The sequence below is a fragment of the Dendropsophus ebraccatus genome, chromosome 9, assembly GCF_027789765.1.
Source record: "Dendropsophus ebraccatus isolate aDenEbr1 chromosome 9, aDenEbr1.pat, whole genome shotgun sequence".
In the NCBI taxonomy this organism is placed as follows: Eukaryota; Metazoa; Chordata; class Amphibia; order Anura; family Hylidae; genus Dendropsophus; species Dendropsophus ebraccatus.
This window is the reverse complement of record NC_091462.1, coordinates 79,578,669-79,600,169: the sequence shown is the minus strand read 5'-3', so window position 1 is coordinate 79,600,169 and position 21,501 is coordinate 79,578,669. Positions and strand designations below refer to the sequence as shown.

The 21,501-nt window shown below is 40.0% G+C and overlaps 1 protein-coding gene across 2 annotated transcripts in view; it reads left to right on the top strand.

Moving 5' to 3' along the window:
* LOC138801153 (multidrug resistance-associated protein 1-like) overlaps positions 1 to 21,501 on the top strand; it is a 68,977-nt gene that overhangs the window by 30,868 nt on the left and 16,608 nt on the right. For both annotated transcript variants that reach the window (XM_069983680.1, XM_069983681.1), the window contains 18 exons: positions 215 to 352; positions 1,088 to 1,213; positions 1,476 to 1,537; positions 2,887 to 3,018; positions 4,686 to 4,913; positions 6,190 to 6,367; positions 6,950 to 7,111; positions 11,374 to 11,466; positions 12,259 to 12,462; positions 14,117 to 14,263; positions 14,344 to 14,428; positions 15,038 to 15,104; positions 15,275 to 15,401; positions 15,988 to 16,164; positions 16,379 to 16,546; positions 17,637 to 17,823; positions 20,070 to 20,130; positions 20,244 to 20,337. In XM_069983680.1, coding sequence (XP_069839781.1) covers positions 215 to 352; positions 1,088 to 1,213; positions 1,476 to 1,537; positions 2,887 to 3,018; positions 4,686 to 4,913; positions 6,190 to 6,367; positions 6,950 to 7,111; positions 11,374 to 11,466; positions 12,259 to 12,462; positions 14,117 to 14,263; positions 14,344 to 14,428; positions 15,038 to 15,104; positions 15,275 to 15,401; positions 15,988 to 16,164; positions 16,379 to 16,546; positions 17,637 to 17,823; positions 20,070 to 20,130; positions 20,244 to 20,337 — 2,436 coding nt within the window. The remainder of the gene's footprint in view (positions 1 to 214; positions 353 to 1,087; positions 1,214 to 1,475; positions 1,538 to 2,886; positions 3,019 to 4,685; positions 4,914 to 6,189; positions 6,368 to 6,949; positions 7,112 to 11,373; positions 11,467 to 12,258; positions 12,463 to 14,116; positions 14,264 to 14,343; positions 14,429 to 15,037; positions 15,105 to 15,274; positions 15,402 to 15,987; positions 16,165 to 16,378; positions 16,547 to 17,636; positions 17,824 to 20,069; positions 20,131 to 20,243; positions 20,338 to 21,501) is intronic.

The following is a 21,501-nucleotide window of genomic DNA, read 5'->3' as shown; positions in this document are numbered from 1 at the left end:
TGGTGACCTGTAACTGCAGCTCAGCTCCTATTCACTTGTACCGGACCTGAGCTGCTCGATCAGTGACAGGTATGTCATCCTGTGACTAGCTCATGAGTTCAATTTAGGGGAAAAATTTGTTATCTTTACCCACTTTTTAGCTCATGTAGGAATAAAAACAATGTCCAAACTGAAAATATTTTTTCTATTCTTTTCCTACTTTTCGGATTTCTAGCTTCTTGTCACATGTCTCATCCAGTATGAGAGGATAAGAGGCGTTCGTTCATCAGCTCTCCTGCTAGTATTCTGGATCCTGACTTTAATATGTGCCGTCTTCCAGCTAAGAACCAAAATCACAATAGCAATTTCTCAGGTATGAATAGAAATTAGATAATTGATATTAGGCATGATCGAAATGGTCACAGGCTAAATGTGTGTGGAAGGTTTTACATTAACAATAGCGCTACAAACATGCTGAAAGCCTGCTTCTATCATATTAAATATGTGTTTAAACACACTAAGAGAAAGAAGACTGGTATAATACCAGCATACCAACAATTATAGTCAAAAAATACAAAATCCTCTATTAAATGTAAATATAACATACACAAGACAAAACCTAAAAACAATTAAAACACACCTAACACTGTACAAGACCGTCTAACGTAATAATCCGGTCATAAGACCCTGGTGTGGTAATGTAGTCCGTCCCTGCAGTGTATGACATGTTGCTAGGTACAACAATAAATAATGTGCTAGTGCTAACCAAGTGCACAGAACGCAAGTATATATGCAGGAAAATGTTTAAAAGTGCAAAACAAGCAGGTTTGAAGGCAAAGGTAAGACAAAAAATAAAAAAGAGAAAAAGAAATAATGTTACCAAATGACTTGGAGTGGACAGAGACCAGGGTCCTTTGATCCCCGTGGGTTCCGTACTCCTCTGAGAACTTACGTATTTGTTCCATCACTTGCTTTGTGAAACACAGATGCCTATATTGCAGGAGTTTGATACTTGAATTCTAAAGTTGTTGTTGTATCAGTTGGCCCACATAAAAACACAATTTTTTTTTTAAAATATTTTAACCCTTTCGTTGTTCTTGTTTTTTAGGGAGCAGAAATTAACCGACTGCGTTACACACTATTTATGTTGTACTTCTTACTGGTGCTGTTCCAGTGCGTTCTGTCATTCTTCAATGATCGACCCTCATTTTTTACCAGTGTAAAAAATGACACGGTATGTAGCTAGTATAGTATGGATGCACTGTATGCCTATATAGTGTAATTTGTCAGAGATATATATTGGAGGCATACATCGGAAAACCCTCCTGATGTATACCTCTGACACACACTGTAAAATACAGTGTGCACATAGTCTTATTTGAACAACTAAGACAATGTAAATTGATATTTCTTAATTCTTTGCATGTCATGAGCAAAAAATATCCACTGTATTTTGTTTGCATTGTGATTTACACTGGTTTTTTCCCCTCTCCCAGAACCAGTGCCCCCTGTCAAGTGCTTCTATCCTTTCCCAAGTTACTTTCAGTTGGTTTACAGAGTAAGTGAATTAAATGATTAATATAACAGAGGATTAGTCTTGACATACAGATAAATATTCCATTTTTGCTGTTCAAGATTTGTAATAATTTCAGGTTTTCCTAAGTAATGGTATATTCACACTTGGTAAAACAGGCGGAATTCCACAGCGAAACTCTCTGCTGCAGAATCCCGTCTGTCTCAGTGTCCCATAGCCCATCTATGAGAGAGCGCACGCTCCTCTGCCACTATGGCTCTCTGCTCGAAGAAGTGACATGTCACTTCTTTAAGCGTAGAGTGGTGGCAGCGGAGGAGCGCACGCTCTCCCATAGAGAAGCAGTGTCACACTGAGGCAGGCTGAATGTTTTACTCAGTGTGAACATACCCTAAAGAGAATTGTTGGGTAGCCATTCTTAGTTCAGTTCAGAAAACAGTTGCACATTGGGCCACAAACAGCCCAGAATAAAAATAGCCATTTTGTGGGCTATAGCTTTGACCAAAATTACAGCAGAGGAAATAGATGCAAAAGACATACGATCAGCAGATTAGAAGACTCTAACCTGCTATGTCCCTATAGAGCACCGGGCACTGAGGATGAAAGTAAGTTTCTTACCTTCATCCTTGTGCCATTTCCACGCTATTAGGAGTTTAATCTTTATGCTAATAAGACATTTTAGTGCACTGGTGCCCCTAGCCGGCCCCCTCTGCGGATATTAGAAGGGATGGGGTGGATTATGCACTGACGGTGGTTGTCCTTTTCCCAGTGCACCAGAACGTCTAATTGGCATAAAGATTAAACTTTCAATGGCACGGAAACAGTACAGAGGATGAAGGTCAGAAACTTCCCTTCATCCTCAGCGCCCTGTGCACAATAGGGAGATATCACCAGGTTATTCTTCTAACCTTCTGATAATTTCGCGTTAAAAAAATACTGAGCAAGAAGATCTGTAACATCAGCTATTTTTTGAGTCATAAAAAGTGAAAAGTGAAAAAGCAAAATCCACAGCGTGAAATCCGCTGCGATACAATACAAACCACCCTAATGTATATTTTAAGGGGATTAGGCAACTTTGTACCTACAACAAAAAGCATTTTTAATTAGATTTTTTTTCCTGACACTATTACCAAGTATTATGTCCTTAAATAAATTTTTCTGTTTCTCTTTTCATTGTTATTATGTCTATACTGTACATCCAGTGTAGATTCTAAATTATTTAGGTAAACTATTTTACAGATATCTTGTAAAATGTGTATATAATAAACATGCTGGCTGGATAGCTCCAATTTATAGTAAACTCCTATAGCTACATGTGCTCCCGGGTAAGATTTAGTGGCGATCACTTAATAATTTCTTGTTTCTTTTCTGTTAAGAATAATGTTTAAAGGTTATAAACAGCCTTTAAAAGCAGAAGATATCTGGTCCCTGAGAAAATCGGACACTGCTGAAAACATTTTGTTAACATTCTCGAAGGAAATCCAGAAGGAATGGCACAAGACTAAGCCGTAAGTTGACCACAATCTGGAATGTATGTAATTGCTACTTTGAACTTTCACATGTTTAATCTTTTGCAAAGAACTAGAAAAACTTCCCCTATATAAATGTAGAGGCAGAATGTAAACCTTTTCAGAGGACATTTCATGACTCTCTAAGGTCTGTATGAAACATGTCTCAATGGCCCAAATTATAGCAGAATGTAAATTAACAAAAGAAGCATAGAAGGCTAAAGCATTCAGTGTATCCCCCGTTTTTTTATTCTATTAAAATATTCTACATTAAACAGTGACACACATTCATTAATGGCAGCGTATACCAGCAAGTTTCTTTTGTGTTGCATGTTCCACATTTTGCTATACTGGGGCCCAGACTGCATGAGCCATTATACTGCATTTGTGGTATGGGCTTCTACATTGCTATTGGGGCACAGTCAATGATTGCGGGCAGCCCATGGATGACATTCTGTGGACTGGACTGCAAAAGCACTCGCATGTGTGCAGGAAGTCTGAATACGAACTTGGCCTTAACACCATTCGTCTTAATGTGCAAATCAGCTTCGTTGAATTGATAAATATGCACAATAGTCTTTTACCATAAATCTGGGCATTGAGAGATCTACAGTGCTAAGAGCTGAAATATCGATTCATGTACTGCGTATTTCAGACAAAACATAAGTAGAAGAATATGTTGAATGTTTTCTTCCATGTTCTCTCTCAATGTAAAGACACTGTGTCACCTCCAAAACCCACCCAACTACAATAACATGACAGAAATGCAGGTCTTTCTAAGAACCCTTAGTCACATGAAAGATAGTTAGTGTTAAGAAGTGTCTTGTCAATACAATAATGTTCTATAGAGGCTCTAGTTATTTTAGTAAAGAACAAATGTGATGGTACAAGGGTTGCTATATTTTTTACCCATATCACTGGGTGATTGTTACATTACTAAGGACAGAATGTTTTACATTCTGCAGATTCTTGAAGTTGCAGCAATGCCACCTATACAAATTATATTCTTGTTCTTGTTTTTTTGCAGAAATCAATAGTACAGGAGATTTTAAGAAACTTTGTAATTGGGTTTATTAGCATTGGGTTTTTTTTATCATGAAAAAGCAGTTTGAAGCTCTCCCCCCTGTCTTCATGGTTTTCTATGGAGAGGAGGGGTAGAGGGACATGAGGCACCAACACAGGACAACAAAGGGTTAATTTACAGCGACATCATCGGGCTATCTCCTCTGACGTCACTCTGACCTCTGAATACCGGCTTTCACACAGCTCCCACTGTGTAATCCTTTGTTCTCTGCTGGTGACTAATCTCCCTCCTCCCCTCTCCATAGAACAGACAGGACTTGACTAATGTAAAAGAGTCGAGATTTCCTGATAATGAGCAGTGGATGAGAGAGAGGAGGGGATGGGGGGACCTGGGGAAAGTCTTTTTGAATGCCGATAATGGCATATTTGCCTAATAAACCCAATTACAAAGTTTCCAAAAATCGCCTGTACTATTGATTTCTGCAAAAAAAAAAAAAAAAAAAAAATGGACTTGATTATTCATGGCATCTTGTGGAAATGGCTTACCAGTCTGGGGTCAGTAATCGTATCTATAGCACAGCACACTGTGTAAAGTTTGAATTCTCCTGTTACACCTGCAGGGTTGTCTTTTTCTACCATTACAGGTTAGAGTGTCGCACAACGTTGTCTAATGCCAAGGAGGAGGATGGCATTCAGGTTTATCAAGAAGATCCTCACGAGACTGAAATTCTCCTGAAAAATCCCAGCATGCAGATGAATAACCAGTCCCTCATAAAGATCATTGCTCATTCTTTTGGTTACCACTACCTGCTTACTGCATTGCTGATGGTTCTGTACACTCTATTCCTCTTCATCAGTCCTGAACTTATGAGGTATGGGCATAACAAGAATTAAAAAAAAAAGTGTGTTTATGATGTACTACAACTTTTTAGTGCCTTTTGACCTGTAGTGTATATGTCGTGATGATTTGTGAACTGGGTGTATTGTTTGCATATATGTCTATTTATACAAGGTGAGATTAGAAGGTTAGCCTGCATCAGATAATATGCAAAATGTTCCAAAAAGGATAGGATTTCAAGATTGCAGAACAGCTTTCCTTTCATTGGAATTTATGAAAAAAACACATTGCAAAGTTATAATATTTATGGAACATTTGTATTGATAATGGACTGGCTTTTTATTACTTTATGTCCATTCCTTAAAGTATAAACACTAAGTACATCCAAATCTGACTTTGATAGAATATCAGAACGGCAATTGGGTATCTAAATAGATCCCATGCTTCTAGCTGTAGGCTAAAGGCCACACAATGGTTTTGCCACAGATTTCATGTGGATTTAAAACATGAGGCTACGTGCACACGGAGAAAAAGTGGCGGAATCCCGCCAGCCTCCTTGTCATAATGTTCATTCTTCAGCACGGAGAGAGGAGGCATGCAAGCCTCCCATAGACTCACACTATTGACAGGGAGGCTGGCGGAATTCCGCCACTTTTGCTCTGTGTGCATGTAACCTTACAGTTATTAGTAAAAACTTTTGACATATCATCAAACATGTCACAAGATACAGATAGCAGAACGTCTCTGTACCAATCCTGAGATTCAGCCAGGGGAAGAGCTCTCTACCCCCCAGCTCAAGATCAGACTCTCCACAGACTGTGATGAAATGAAAGAGTCCGATTTGATAGACAGCTGAGCAGAGGCGCACACTGCCGTGCACTTCTATGGTGGTATCTCGGGATTGATGACAAGTAAAAAGTTTTTACAAATGAAAGTAACACTTTAAAAGGGTTATCCAGACTAATGAAAACATGGCAGCTCTCTTCCAGAAACGGTACCACACTTGTCCTCAGTTTGCTTGTTGTTTTTCAGCCTGCTGTGAATATTATCACCATTGGACTATATGTATGGACCATTTCAAAGTATACTAAGGTCACGGGTGCCTCTTCAGTCTGACACAGGGATAATAAACATGGTATTCTGTTACAAAGCTGGCTATGCAAAGGCCTTGTCCCTAAAATAGTCATACATTGTCTGACAAGTCCTTATAATCTATTAGGTTCTACAGTGTATGTCAGTTTAGTGTCTCTGTAGTATGATAAATAGGAGCTTTACACTGTCTGTCATTCATCTGGAACTGTTTTCCTCAGACTTCTCCTGGACCGTCTGAAGAATTCAACTGCACCAACTTGGCAAAGCTTTTTGATCGCTGTTCTCCTGCTCATTTGCCCTTGTTTTCAGTCCCTCTTTCTACACCAGCATGACTACCTGTGCTATGTTATTGGAATGAGACTTAGATCAGCAATAGTGGGCAGTGTCTATAAAAAGGTACAGTATTTTAACCCAGTTGGAAGTTTACCATCAATGGGCAATTCACTTTTGTATGGGTTGACTTAGAAATAAACCTTTTATGGTAAATGTATTGTTGATGCAGAAGCTTTAGCTGTCCAGGCATTGTGGAAATTGCACTTGTGCAACAGCTGGAGGGCCGCAGGTTCTCCACTACTGGTCTATGGGTTTACAAAAGATAATAGAGTACAGCTATTAGATATCTCTGGGAGCCCTGATAGGCATAACCAACTCTTGACAGGCCCCAGTTTTCAAGATCGCTGAGCTTTTCAGTAGTTGGATTAGCTGGCAGTCATACACGTATCTCTCTCACATGATGGACATCACCAGCTGCAGACAGATCCTGTTAACTTAAAATGGGTTCCTCTGACTTTTAACTGTGTTAATTGTTGTTTTGATGGGAGCTCAGACAGAATCTGTAATGGAGGCAGAAGTCAGAAAACTTACAAGAGTGATAGATAGCTAGATAGAACCAACATATTTACTGCTTAAACCAGACCTATTCTTATTTCTCTTTTTACTTCTGTTGATATTATGTATTATATTTTTTTTCAACAAAAGGCATTAGTCATTTCTAATGCTGGGCGAAAGAACTCCTCGGCTGGTGAAATTGTGAATCTGATCTCCACAGATGTCCAGAAGCTCATGGACTTGGCCACTTGCTTGAATTATCTCTGGTCCGCACCGATTACAATAATTTTTGCTATGTATTTCCTTTGGCAGGTCAGTGAATTCTATTGTGTTTATTAACTTCAGGCATATACTAATGTTTTTTGTGTTGTCTTTGACATGTTATTGAATTTCTGTTGTAATCTTGTTTTGGCTAAAGTTTGACATTTAATATGCCCTTTGGTAGGTGTTTAAAGGGAATGTTTCCTATCTGTTTTTTTCCCTTTCTTCAGTATAGGAGATGCAGGGTTAAAATCAGTTGGGGGACCCATAGGCTGAATCCTAAAGTGATGGCATAATCTAGCAATATGCCATCACTTTATCAGATTGGAATAACTCTTTAATATTAGAAGTGATGCTAAAATATTAGAGGCCTAAGGAGGGTTTGCTTTGAACAAGGCCCTTTAAATTTGAAAAGTCTTTGATAATTAGGTGACAACTGGTGCTACTGACACCCCAGCAATCAGCTGTAATTACTTTGGGATAATTTCCCTGCAGCACCACCACAGGGGATATGAAACATTACACAGCTCCTGTTTGTGTAATTTCTGGACACACCAGTTGCTCCAGCGTGCAATGCTCTCAACCCTGACTGAGAAAAGGGTCCTGAATTTAGACTTTGTTTTCTATTAACTCTGAATTACTTAAATGGGTTGTCTAAGGACAAAAATGGCGCTGCCATAATGTAAAAGAAGGCATGCTTGTCTGTGCTCCTCCTCTGCTGCTGCACTCCCACTGGCAGAAAGGCCCAGGTCTTCTTGGCTTTGCTGACTAAGGAAGGAAACCACTGCAGGCATGGGACATATATCATGCATGGTTGTGACGTTACATAAACCAGGGTAAAACCAAAAGGATTGGAAACTGACGGGACTGCAGAGGCAGGGGAGTGGAACCAGTATGCCTTTATTTTGGCAGCACCAGCCACCCTTTTAAAAATACTTTTGGCCCTGAACAACCTCTTTAAAATGGACCCCACAAATGTTCATCTGATAATTATATGCTTTGCTTGCAGTTTCAGCATGTAACTAAATTTTGCTCCTCCACCCATATGAGGACCAGCTCCATGCTCAGTTGGTGAGGATAGGCTACATTTTTGGTACTTACTCATTATAATAATTATCCTGCATCAGGTAGCTCAAAGGTTGTAACAGGAGTTCAGTATAGGCATGCAGCTACTACAGAAGGTCAGGTGAGTAGGATCGCTATATATACTCCAAGAGCAGAATGAGATAAGGGAAGCCTATAACTACAACCAGGGTTATGCTTTCAAAGTAGATTGCAGTATTTCCTTATGCATAATGGAGCTCAGTATTATGACAGTGAAATTGTGTCTGGAATGTAGTAGAACAGGTTACCCTTTGTTCTTGATACTTCAGTGGTTTTGCTATAGCTGCTGATGTGAGGAGAATAGAGGAGAATCAGACCATAGGTCATAAAAATCTGAATTAAAGGAGAACTCTGGTATTTTTTAATTTGCTATTACATAAGGAAAGTTAGACAGATTCCTAATGTACATTAATTATGGGAAATTCACATATACTGCTATGTCCCTAATTTAGTAGATCAGGCAGACTTCAAACTCTAAAAAAATGTGACGTCACGAATCAGGTATAATTCATATTAAGTGTACAGCAGGGGGCGCACTATATGTAGAAGTCTATGTAGTGTATTGTCTATGGAAGTCTGTAGTGTAGTATTCGTGAGATGATTTGTTACAGTACAATATCCTTTATTGATTTTTATGGAATAATTTGGGGAATAAGGACTCTTGCATCGTCCTCTCTCCCTTCCTGTGCTGTTGGTGACGAGTGATCACACCGGGAGAGAGGGAGTAGATGGCACCGAGCAGGGAGGGAGAGAGGTGCCTGTGCATCTAACTACCTCCCTCCCTGCACAGTACCGTGGGCCAGATACACACTGTACTACTCTCCTATCCTCTGCTCATACTATGAGCACTCCTGATCCGTGCTCGGCCTGTACGGCATCAGGTAGGGATAGATAGAGGTGCCCGTGCATCTAAGTACCTTCCCCCCTCCCTCCCTGTGCTGTCACCGTTTTTTAGAGAATTTGAAACCTGCCTGATCTATCAAATTAAGGGAACTAGCAGTATATGTGCATTTCCCATAATTAATGTACATCACAAATTTGTCTAACTTTCCTTATGTAATAACACATAAAAAAAATACGTTTTGGCTGGACTTCTCCTTTAACCCCTAGACAACCTAGGACGTACCTGTATGCCTTGGATGCCTGTCCCCAGACTACCCTGGGCGTTCAGGTATGTCCTGTGTTATGAAGTGTGCTCCGGAGCGGAGCGCGCTTTATTGAAGGTGGGGGCCGGCTGTTATCAGTAGCCGGGCCCTCACTGTTTATGGCAGGCTGCTGCGATCGCGCTGCAGCCTGTCATTAACCCCTTAAACACCGCAATCCCGGCGTTTAAGACAGGGGCAGTCCCCTGTCATTTACCGATCGCTGTGTCAGACACTGTGTCGGACCGCCGGAGGTCTCTTACCTTCCTCCGTGTTGTCCGATCGGCAATCTGCTCATTGAGTCTGCCACAGACAGGCTCAATGAGTAGAGCGCCTATTACACTGATCAATGCTATGCCTATGGCATAGCAATGATCAGTGTTTGCAATCTAATGACTGCATGTAATAGTCCCCCAAGGGGACTTAAAATGTGTTTAAAAAAAAAAAAAAAGTAAAAATGTTAACAGTTAAAATCAATCCCCTATCCCATAATATAAATAAAACATATAAAAATAATTAAACAAATAAACATATTATATACCTTAGCGTGTGTAATTGTCCAATCTATTAAAATATAACAATCCTCATCCCATATGGCAAACAACGTAAATGAAAAGAGGGAAAAAAGTGATCAAAATGTCCGATCTACACAAATACAGTATGGTATTAATAAAAACTAGAGATCAAATGCACAAAAAATGACACCCCATACAGCCCCGTAGGTGAAAAAATAAAACAGAGAGTCACAATAGTGCCATTTTATTATTAATTAATTGCAAAAAAAAGGATTTCATTAAAAAAATTAAAACATTAGAAAAATCTTCATAAACTTGCATATGGTTGTGTTCGGACTGACCTATAGAGTAATGGTATCATTTCGCTTTTACCATATAGTGCATTACGTAGACACAGGAACCCCCCAAAAGTTACCATATTGCATTCTTTTTTCAAATTTCACCAGTTTATATTTTCATAAATAATAATTTTGGGGGTACCGTCATACATGTTGTGGTAGAATGAAAGATGCCATTACAAAGTACAACTATTCCTGTAAAAAAACAAGCCCTTACATGGTCCTGTAGATAAAAAAAAAAAAAAGAAATTGTTAGAGCTCTTAGAAGGGAAGGAGGAAAAAACGAAAACGCAAAAATGAAAATTGGTGCGGTCCTCTAGGTCATTTTCGGCTTGGTCCTCAAAGGGTTAACTAATGTTAGGCCAATTGTGGCATTATTGATTATAATCCCTATTAGCATATTAAATGACTACTTAACGGCAAATATAAAGAGACCACTGTGGATCTTGCTGAAAATCTAAAGGAATAAAGGGTCCTATTCCACGGGCCGATGGGGGTCCAGTCAACAATGTAAATGAGTGCCGATCTGCTAGATTGGCGCTCGTTTACTGGGCCTATTCCACGGCCCGATAATCTTTTAGCGAAAGCTGCAGGGACATCGTTACCGATGTCCTTCCAGCCCTTGTTTTAACATCATACATTACCTACCCAGGCTGCCTGTCTTCTCCTGCGCTCCTTCTCCCCGGGTCCCGCACACAGCAGCAGCTTCAGAGCGGCCTGTCTGTGCTGACAGACTGCTCAGCCAATCACTGGCCACAGCGATCCTGGCCAGTGATTGGCTGACCGGTCTGTCAGCTCAGACAGGCCGCTCCGAAGCTGCTGCTGCTGCACGCGGGACCCGGGGAGAAGGAGCGCAGGAGAAGACTGGCAGTCTGGATAGGTAATGTATGGTGTTTTTAAATCATCTGGCACAGACCGTGCACCGCTATTCCACCTAGCGATGCGCGGTCGGTGCCCGATGATTTTAGGCTGATTGTTGTCTCTATTCCACCGAGCGATAATCGGCCGTATCAGGCCGATTATCAATCCGTGGAATAGGCCCCGAGGAGAACAGCAGGGGGCTATAACTAGTATCTAACAGTTTGGTATGTTAGCTTTAATATACTGTATGGGCAGCAATCACTGCAGCTTTATATATGTATTATATATGTAAACCTGCTTTTTGTTATTCCTTGTATCATTGTCACTGACTGTTAATGTCTTCTTCTTTTCAGACACTCGGTGTTGCTGTATTTGCTGGCGTTGCAGTATTTATTTTAAATCTTCCTTTTATGACTGTGTTTGGAATATTCATAAAAAGAATCCAGGTACACTTCTCTGTAATGCTCCTAGTAAATCATATCAGTAGGCACTACCCAAGAGTTATGAAGTGAGGCCCCTCTGATATTTATATACAGTGCATGCTATGTTCAGGACACTGCACTGGAGTCAAAGTGGTAGTCTGGGAATTTTTTTTAAAAAAAGAGTTGACACTTTTTCTACAGTGCCACCCTTGTTCACATGTCTGACCTGCAGTGTGGACATTATCATTAATGTAACAGTGCAGCCAATCTACAGTGACGTAAACACAAAATCACAGAAAAATGCAACAGCTCACTGCAATGGCAAGATACAGACCCACTACAGACATGAAACTAGTTAAAAGCAGCCCCCTCTTGGTTACCATTTGCAAACAGTGTAAACCACCCCACCACGATAAGGTAGCCTCATATCGGGGCAGACCCTACACTGTACTATGGCCTCTCCATGGCGTATAATACGCCTATGCTCTGGGCATGCAAGATCCGTCTTATACCTGCAAAAATAATTGCACCACCTGGGTGGGATGGGTGGAGCCAATCTACAGTGACGTACCATACGTTCTATTTTATGCCAGTAAATACAAGTGCCAGGTTATCAGATGTTTGAGAGCAACTTCCTAAAACAAGGTATGGTTGTGAATTTATGGACAAGGAGATGATTCTAGTCCGTATACATTATATGTTACATGTTCAAAAGTAAATATTGGGGGGGGGCTAGGAAAAATGTCAAATTAGTATCCCAATCGCATTTCCATAGCCTGTGTATGAAGCCTAAATAATTCTTATTTATTTCCAAAGGAGGAACAGATGAAGCAGAAGGATGGTCGTATAAAGCTCATCTCTGAGATTCTGCAAGGTATAAAGGTGCTAAAGCTATATGCCTGGGAGAATGCTTTCATGAAGAAGGTTGAAAGCTTTAGGCTCTTGGAGCTAAAAGCCGTAAAAAATAATGCCCTGTTGTTCTCCGGAGCACTGGCTCTGTTTGTGGCCTCCCCTTTTTGGGTAAGTATCATGCTAGCTATCGTGTATTTTGTATTCTAATATAAAGTAGCAGTCTATTCACATTAAATAAAGAATCACACTTTGCAGTAACATAGGGTAAATGTACAGTAGCAGTTTTTGATAGATGAACCTGGTCTCTATTATTGCATACAGACATTACATGCTTGATGTTAGAATGCTAGAGACAGCGGAGAAAGAGAAAAAGACCAGGAGGATGGCACCTTGTGTAATCCTGTTGTGTAAGAGGTGTATAGATAGATGTAATATAGATGGGTTTTCACCGTTTAGCCCCCTAGGCTTTGTGCATGTTGCTCCACTCTTGGCTGCCAACCTCTCTGTGTTGGGGGCTTGTGGATTCAAGCAATGCAGTAGAAAAAGAAATACCTGGAAGTGTTCCTGGTGCTGCAAAAAAAAAAATTATCCACAACAAATGTAGTGAAAAGTAAAACATAAAAATGGCAATAGTGCGTTCCGGGATTCTGAGCTCCTTTCATCAGATTGCAATCAAGTTACTACTTTTTACTATATTCGTTGTAGATAAAGATTTTTTGGGGGCAGCGCCAGGAACACTTCTAGGTATTTCTTCTTCTGTATTGATGTTAGCGTGATCAGACCTCAGGCAATGCTTCTTCAAGCTGCAGTCAGGGCTTAAAGTGAGAGTCCTGCAAGGATTTATGCTTTGTACAGAATTATCATTGATTTTAGTATGCTTGATCGCCAGTGCTTTGTAAATCCACTTCTGGCACAACAATTAGATGAAAGTAGTGTTTTATATTGGATACCTAACATGCCTGATAACATGAACCCTGCATTGCCAACCTTATGGTTCACATAGCAAAATAGAAAGGCCACTTTTAGAACATAGAAACGCTGGGTACAACATTCTTAAGAGTTATCCCAAAATTAAATATGACTGTATATTCACACCATATGTGATAACCAGCTAATTGGTGGGGTCCAAATTCTAAGCAGTAGAAAAGAAGTCCCTTTTTCCCAAGTGAATAGAGTTCAGCTCTGCTCCAATTAGGTTTTTATGAGACTTGAGATGATGGGCTAGTGCAACACACCTGGTGATAAGTTATTGCTTTTAATCTAGGGATAACCACTTTAATGCTCAAAGTGGAGACAAAAAAAAATATCTTTCTTAGGTTATGTTCACACAACATTTATTTTTGGAAAAAATTGGACGCTAATTGCAGTGAAATCAGTTTCTGTTCTTTTATGCAGTGGCGGCATAGCATTGAATTCAATGCAATGCCGACCTCTGTGTTCTGAACATGCCTATTATTTCCGGATGCTGTTCGTGAAACAGCGTCCAGAAACAAGAGCTGTTTACTCAATGTAAAGTATGGCCGATGGCCGTAATTTACATTGTAGTTAATGGTTAATTGAATTGTGGGCACACCAAATGGTGCCCGCAATTTAACTGTAAAAAGATAATGTTCCTGCAGCCCATACAGTAGTACCGGCTTCAGGAACGTGTTAAACGCCCCCTGGTGTCCGGCAGTATAACATGTCCGTCGCTATGCAATGGACGGTATTATGCTAAATGTGAACATAGCCTTATACAGTAAAGTCATCAAAATCCCAGTTGGAATGTTGTTGTTTTCAGGTATATTAACATATGTTTTCCATGTTGTGAATGGATGACCAGGTTTCCCTCAGCATGTTTGGTGTGTTTTTGGCACTTGATGAAAATAATATTCTGGATGCTCAGAAAGCGTTTGTCACCATCATGTTACTCAATATACTCAGGATCCCACTGCGGATGTTCCCGATGGCCATAACACTTATTGTACAGGTACTTATCACATATTACCGGAGTGTGTTATTATTTATGACTTGCTTTTATGTTCATTAGTTCTTGTGTTCTTTATTTAGTCAACTGTATCTCTGAGGCGCTTGGCAAAATTTTTCTCTGAGGAAGAACTGGAACCTAATGTGGAGGCATTAGACTCTACTAGCAGTGAGTATCTTGTCAAAACTTAGGGCCCTATTCCACGGGACGATTATCATTCGGATAATCGTTAAATCGTTCAGAACAAAGCGATAATCGTTCGGTTGAATAGCAGTTAACTATTAAGCGAAGGAGAAATCGATCGCTTAATGAGACCTAGACCTATTTTTATCGCTGCTCGTTCGCAAATCGTTCGCATGGAGTAAGACTTTGTTTGCAGTAGCAACAAACGCAATAGCGACGACAAGGCGACCGCAAAAACGATCATAAGTAACAATCATTGTTCCGTGTAATTGGGTGAACGATTTCAGTTCGTTCGCAATAGCGGTCGTTTGAGATCGTTTATCGTTAACGATTATCCGAGCGATAATCATCCCGTGGATAAGGGCCCTTACTGTAGAGTTGGATTCTAACCTACTGTTTCTTGAATGTTTCTACTATGAATGTATTGTACTTTTATGTAATCCTACATCTATATATACAGCACATGTATAAGGTATAGTGATGTAGAATAACAATTGTACATAAATACAAGCAAAAGTGTTTTTATCGTGAAGGGATCATAATTTGGAAAATAAAGCTATTTAAAAATTTTAAATCTAATTTCTTTTATTTAAGGGAATGACATTGTTGTATGTGATGGCACATTCACCTGGAGCTCCACAGATGAACCATGCCTGAGAAGGTAGGACTAACTTAGTACCACCAGTGAGTAGTAGAAAATCTGTTACCCTGTTCTAGTTAGCTTTAGGTTTACTACATGATTATGCTTTTTAAAAACACTAAACAGAGTTATCTTCTGTTCACTCTAGTCACTCTTTTAATTAAGACTTTACAAGTTGTTCTATGTTGCAGCATTAATTTGTCCGTCCAGAAAGGTTCCTTGGTGGCTGTTGTTGGCCAGGTTGGTTGTGGAAAAACTTCTCTTCTGTCTGCTCTGCTTGGAGAAATGGAGAAAGTTATGGGAAAAGTCGCTTTAAAGGTATTAAGATATTTTCTTTGGTTGTAGAACATTGTATAGGTTGGATCACCCCTCAGATTGTAGCCCTGCCCCAATTTCACCAAACCACCTATTTTACATATTAATTAATCTGAAGATTTGGCAAAAATGGTACTGAGGATGAAGGTAAGAAAGATACCTTCATTCTTAGCATCCCGTAGAGTAATATTCAGAGATAAGCTGAAGTAATAGCAAACAATCTTTGCTATCCGTACTCCCATTGTGTGGGCACAGCCGTTTTGTCCATATATTGTCAGTGTTGGTTATTGCTGAACAATGACTGAAACCTGCTGGGACCTTACAGCAAGGCCAAATATTCAATAGAACTTTCCCTGGATTTTCTGTTTATTTCAGATTCTCTTCAATCTGACTGTGTTGAGCTTATGTGCTTATATAATAAAATAATTAAGTAAATAACAACATTTTAGTGTTGGTAAATTGCAAAGTTTGAACTATAGGGACTTATAGCATAGAAAGCTTATACAATGCCAGTAAGACATCATTAAAGGAACACACTTCATAGAGGTGGATATATTTCTTGTAATACTGTATTGTAACTTTCTCTCAGGGCTCTGTAGCTTATGTTCCACAGCAAACCTGGATTCCAAATGCCACTTTTAAAGATAATGTTCTTTTTGGAAGACCATTGGATAAAGACTGGTATGATAATGTTATCCAGGCTTGTGCATTACTACCTGACTTAAAAATTCTATCTGGGGGAGAGAACACAGAAATTGGTGAAAAGGTGAGTGCCTGTGAGGTGAATTAAAGTAGGTAAGATAAAATCTTGGATTGCACTATATTTTGGATTCTAAGATTGTTGAGGTAGTTTTCTATGTAGTTTGTGACAAGATTGCATCGGGTGTGCTTGTTTATGTTACTATTACAGAAACTGGAATATGGTTATTGCTTGTTAATGTATGGTTTAAATGTAGTTTTGTATTATATTCTGTTAAAAGGGCATAAACTTATCAGGAGGACAGAAGCAACGAATAAGCCTTGCCCGAGCAGTGTACAGGAATTGTGATGTCTATTTATTGGATGATCCTCTGTCTGCGGTTGATGCACATGTAGGACAACATTTATTTGAGCATGTTATTGGTCCCAATGGTTTACTTAAAGGAAAGGTAAGTTCGGTCACAAGTGTTCTTGTCAAGTCATATGTACTTGACAAGTAGTGGGGCAGTGTCTAAGCTGACAGACTCTACTTGGGAAATAAATACCCCTTTAAAGGGTACCTGTAAACTTTACCCATCAGGTTCCATGCATGAGCCCTAGCTAACTAATAGGACTCTCACTGGACTCACTGGGTGTCATGTATTTGCTTTTTTTTACAATATGACAACCCAGTGTAAAATACGCATTTCTTCGCCTGAACTGAAGAACAGACAGTAGATAAAGTTCATAGGTACGCTTTAAGGGTGCGTTCACACATACAGGATCCGCAGCAGATTTGATGGCCCAGCTTTGGTTTGCTTTGAATCTGCGCCATCAAATCTTCTGCCGATCCTGTATGTGTGAACGCACCCTAAAAGAAAAGAATGTCTTTCTATTTTAGGGTGCGTTCACATGTACAGGGTCTGCAGCAGATTTGATGGCGCAGATTTGAAGTTGCAGATTCAAAGCAAATCGAATCTGCACCATCAAGTCTGCTGCAGATCCCGTATCATATTTCCTGACATGTTTGAAGTTGCAATTAAAGTTAAAAAGCGCAGTCTTTTACATGTAGTGATCTTCAGCTGTCTGCGGCCTCAAACAAGTACCGATAAGTGTGATCGTCGCTCATTCCAGTGCCTTTACACGGCTCAATCAATTGAGCGGCCGGGCCACGAGTGATCGATGTTTCTTCCTGTGGCCATTCACATTTATTGCTCTTGGCTGCACACCTCCTGTTTACACACAGATGTGCGTCCGATAACAATAAATTTTACAGCCGCACAAAATATGTGATTTTTACATGGGCCAGTTGTCGGCCTGTGTAAAAGGGCCTTAAAGGGGTACTCCGGCTCTGATAAAAAAAAAATACAATCAATCATAAACATAGTTTTCCGACTTACCATCCCTCCTGAGTCTGTCTCTGTTTGAATTTCCCGCTGTTTGTAGGTCCCTGAAGCTCCAGTTGGTGTCTTGTCCGTGACAGTTAAGAGTTGAAGACGCACAATGTCACATCACATTAGACAGTTTAATCTTGTTTATTTTTAACACTGTATATTTCAGACACGCATTCTGGTCACTCATGGAGTAAGTTTCCTTTCACAAGTGGACGTGATAGTAGTACTGTCTGACGGCAGGATCTCTGAGGTTGGCACATATACTGAGCTTTTAGAAAAGAATGGTGACTTTGCAGATTTCCTTCAAACATATGCCCTGACAGCTGAACAGAATGATGAGTCACATTTGGAAAGTAAGCTTTTTGTACACCTTCAAAAATGTGGATTTATGTAAAACTGCTGTAAAGTATATGTGGGGCACACACCAGAATTTCCTCTGATGTCCTTTACAAACCAGTGAAGGACAGTGGTTCACAATCTGTGCCTCTTCAACTGTAAAATTTCCAGCATGTTGCATATGTTATTTGTGAATAGTACATGGACAGAAACATTCTAGTCATTTAGTACACCTTTAAATGGGCACTGTTATCTTAACTTTGAAAATCTAAATCAGCAGTTGATGTGGTATAAAGCATGTTTTCAATTTACATTCATTATTTTTTGCTTTAGTTATGATGCTTTAAAACAAAGCTATACTTACTTGTATCTAGATCCAGTCTCCTGAAGGCAGCTTTTTGGTCTTGTGCTGGTTAAAAAAGAGAGCAAACACAGGAAGTCCTGGCCAACAGGGGCAGAATAAATGTACCCTGGGCTGTCCACCCATCCTGGCCCCCTCCTACCTTGTTGTGCAGACGCACCGACGTGGAATCCTTAAAGTGTCACTGTCGTGAATTTTTTTTTTTGCAGAAATCAATAGTCCAGGCGATTTTAAGAAACGTTGTAATTGGGTTTATTATCCGAAAAATGCATTTTTATCATGAAAAAGCAGTTTGAAGCTCTCCCCCCTGTCTTCATTGTTCTCCTATGGAGAGAGCTAAAGAAAAGACCAAAACAGGACAACAAAGAGTTAATCTACAAATCCCTCACGGGATATCTCTACTGACCATCACCAGTGACCTGTCTGAGCTCGGATTACAGCTGTCACCCAGCTCCCTGCCTGTAATCCTCTGTTATCTGCTTTCTGCTGCCGGCTAACTCCCTCCTTCCTCCTCCCCCCTCCCCTCTCCCTAGAGCAGACAGGGTACGACTCCTGCAACAAGTCACAATTTTCAGATTTTTCAGAGTGGATGAAAAAGAGGAAGGAGGGGGGGACCTGGGAAAAGGCTTTTTACATGCAGATAATGGCAGATTTGGCTAATAAACCCAATTACAAAGTTTCTTAAAATCGCCTGGACTATTGATTTCTGCAAAAAAAATAAAAAAATACGACAGTGACTCTTTAAGTGCTTAGTAGATGTCCACTTGTGTATGTCCTCTATAGCAGATGGGCCCCCCTGTGTGGGTCCCCCTTTAGTACCCAAGTGTAGTTCCCTATTTTAATACATGCCCCCCCCCCCCTTTTTTTTTTATTTACCACAAGAATAAAAAGCTTCATTCAGGAGACTGGATTTCTGGTAAGTATAGCTTTGTTTTAGACTCTAAAGCATGGTAAATAAATTAAAAAAAATGTAAATTGCAAATATGCATTATATTACATCCTCTGTTGATTTAGATTTTGAAAGTTGAAATTGGTGCACCGTGATGTTTTTTTTAATGTATTAAGGAGGAATTAGTGCATGAAGGGAGGTGTGGGCTCCTTGAGGGTGCCTTGATTTATTACACTTAGAGGCCACGTTCCCACTGCGTAAGTTTCGTAATAATTACAGCCATTGTAACAACGGCTGTGATTACTACAGAACTTACCTAGTTCTGCCTTCTAAGGAATCCCGGCCAGAGTGTATACACATAGTATACCCTCCGGCTGGGATCCCTAGCGGCGCTGCAAGAAGCTGACATGCGGTTGCTATTCACTGAATAGCAGATGCAGAAAACCCTGTCAGTTCACACAATGGAGCGCCCGCATCCGAATCCAGCGGCAGTAAAGATCAGTACTACAGTACCGGACGGGCCGTGACACAAACTAAAGAGGCATATGAAACACTGCTCCTTTTTAAATTGCAACCCCCTGTAATATATTTTGATCCATAATTTTAGCAAAAGCAAGGATATACAAAATACATTATATGAAGTGATATATTTTTTTTTTTTGGTGGTTTGATCGTTGACTGCATTTAAATAAAATGATTATTGTTTAAATTTAAACAATATAATGATTCCAACAATAGTCATCCCGTGTAATAGGTCCCGTACATGTGGCTACCGTTACACAGTGAGCAGAGTCTGCTCCTTTTTATAGCAACTATTGAGTGACAGCTGTAGGCCATAAGATTGCATACAACTCAATGTACTGCTTTGCTCTGCAGCTGTAGCTCTATGGGCCAGCCTTGTTGCACTACAAAAAGTGGCAATTTAGTCCTGGCGTTATTATGTCTTACATCTAGCATAATTTTGAGACATACTGTAATCTTGATTTGTTGATGAATGTTAATCTTCTCTGTAGGCAATAAAGAGAGCAGTAAGGGAAAGGCCGGAGATGTCAAGGTGACAGATGTGCGTTTAAGGTAATCTGCTTTTATGAAGTCTATTGCTATGTTTTGTTTTTGTTTTTTTGTTTCTTTTAATGGTAAAATGTAGTGCTATATTAAGTTAAATACTTTTGTTTTAAAACATGCAGAAAGGAAATGGCTTCTGAGGCAGTTGAAGAAACTACAGAGAGAGATGCAGATGCTGGGAAGCTCACAGAGGCTGATATTGCTCTCACAGGCAGGGTATAGTATTTTTTTTTAAAAAAATTTAAAAATTTAGACCTCCTTATTTTAAACAATGCAAATGTTCATTTAACTGGCTCCTTTGGATAGTTCCCAATATGAGTCCTTTTTCTGACAAGGATCAGTTACTAAGCTGAAGAAATTGAATTTCATGGATCCTTTTTATAATGGTGGTCAGAACAAATAATTCAGCTCAAGCGCACTGCACTTACTGGGTGCATGACCTAGGCATTGCTCTCACCTAGCCAGAATCCTACTCCACACTGATGAGGGGCAACACCCTGAAACAGCTGTATGTGGATGGTTACCTGGCCTTGGTTTTTCCCTTGTCATTACATTGACTTATAGGGCCACTTAATATGGTGGTTTTGGTGGTTTCCTTACAGGAGCCACCCCTTGGCTGGGTCCTTCCCAGAGGGATATCTGGCTAGTTCTGTGTTTCGAGCCTCTTTGATGAGGCTTCACGGGCTCTTCTTTTGCATATTCATGTTTCCCAGGGGGCAACGCACCTAGGACTTCACTGCATTGAGCGCTTTCACTAGCAGCCGGCAGTGTTGTTGTTTGGCTGGTCTTTCTGAGATCAGAGATCTGTTTCCCTTCTTGACCATCCATTTTGTGGTTACCATGGCAGACAGGGGCTGTCTAAAGGCCTCTGTGTCTGCCATAGTAGATCTGACAATACAGATTGCCTTCAGGCAGACTTTAATAGGAGAGTACTGATTTTAAAAAAATGTAAAAACATTTAAAAAATGAAAAAAATCTCCCTATTAAAAATCTGATTATAGGGAGCCCGACCTCTGGGAACCACTGCAATCTTAAAATGAGGACCCTACTTTCCAACTAAGTAGAGTGGTGTGTCAGAACTTACTCTATTCATTGTCTATGTAGCTGTCAGAGATAGCAGAGTGCTGCACCTGGCTATCTCCAGCGGCTTGATAGAGAATTTAATTGTGTCCGTGCCACCCTGTCGCTCCATTCAGTCACAGAGGTCAGATTCTCTTCAATCAGACACTCATGCCCTTTGGACAGAGGTACATTTTTAGTTGCTAGAATACCCCTTTAAGTATTAACTGGATTTAGTAATGTGTTTTCTTTGAAACTAGTTGTTAATGGTCCAGTTAAAGGGCATGTTTTTGACAAATGTAGCACAATGCATTAGTAAGA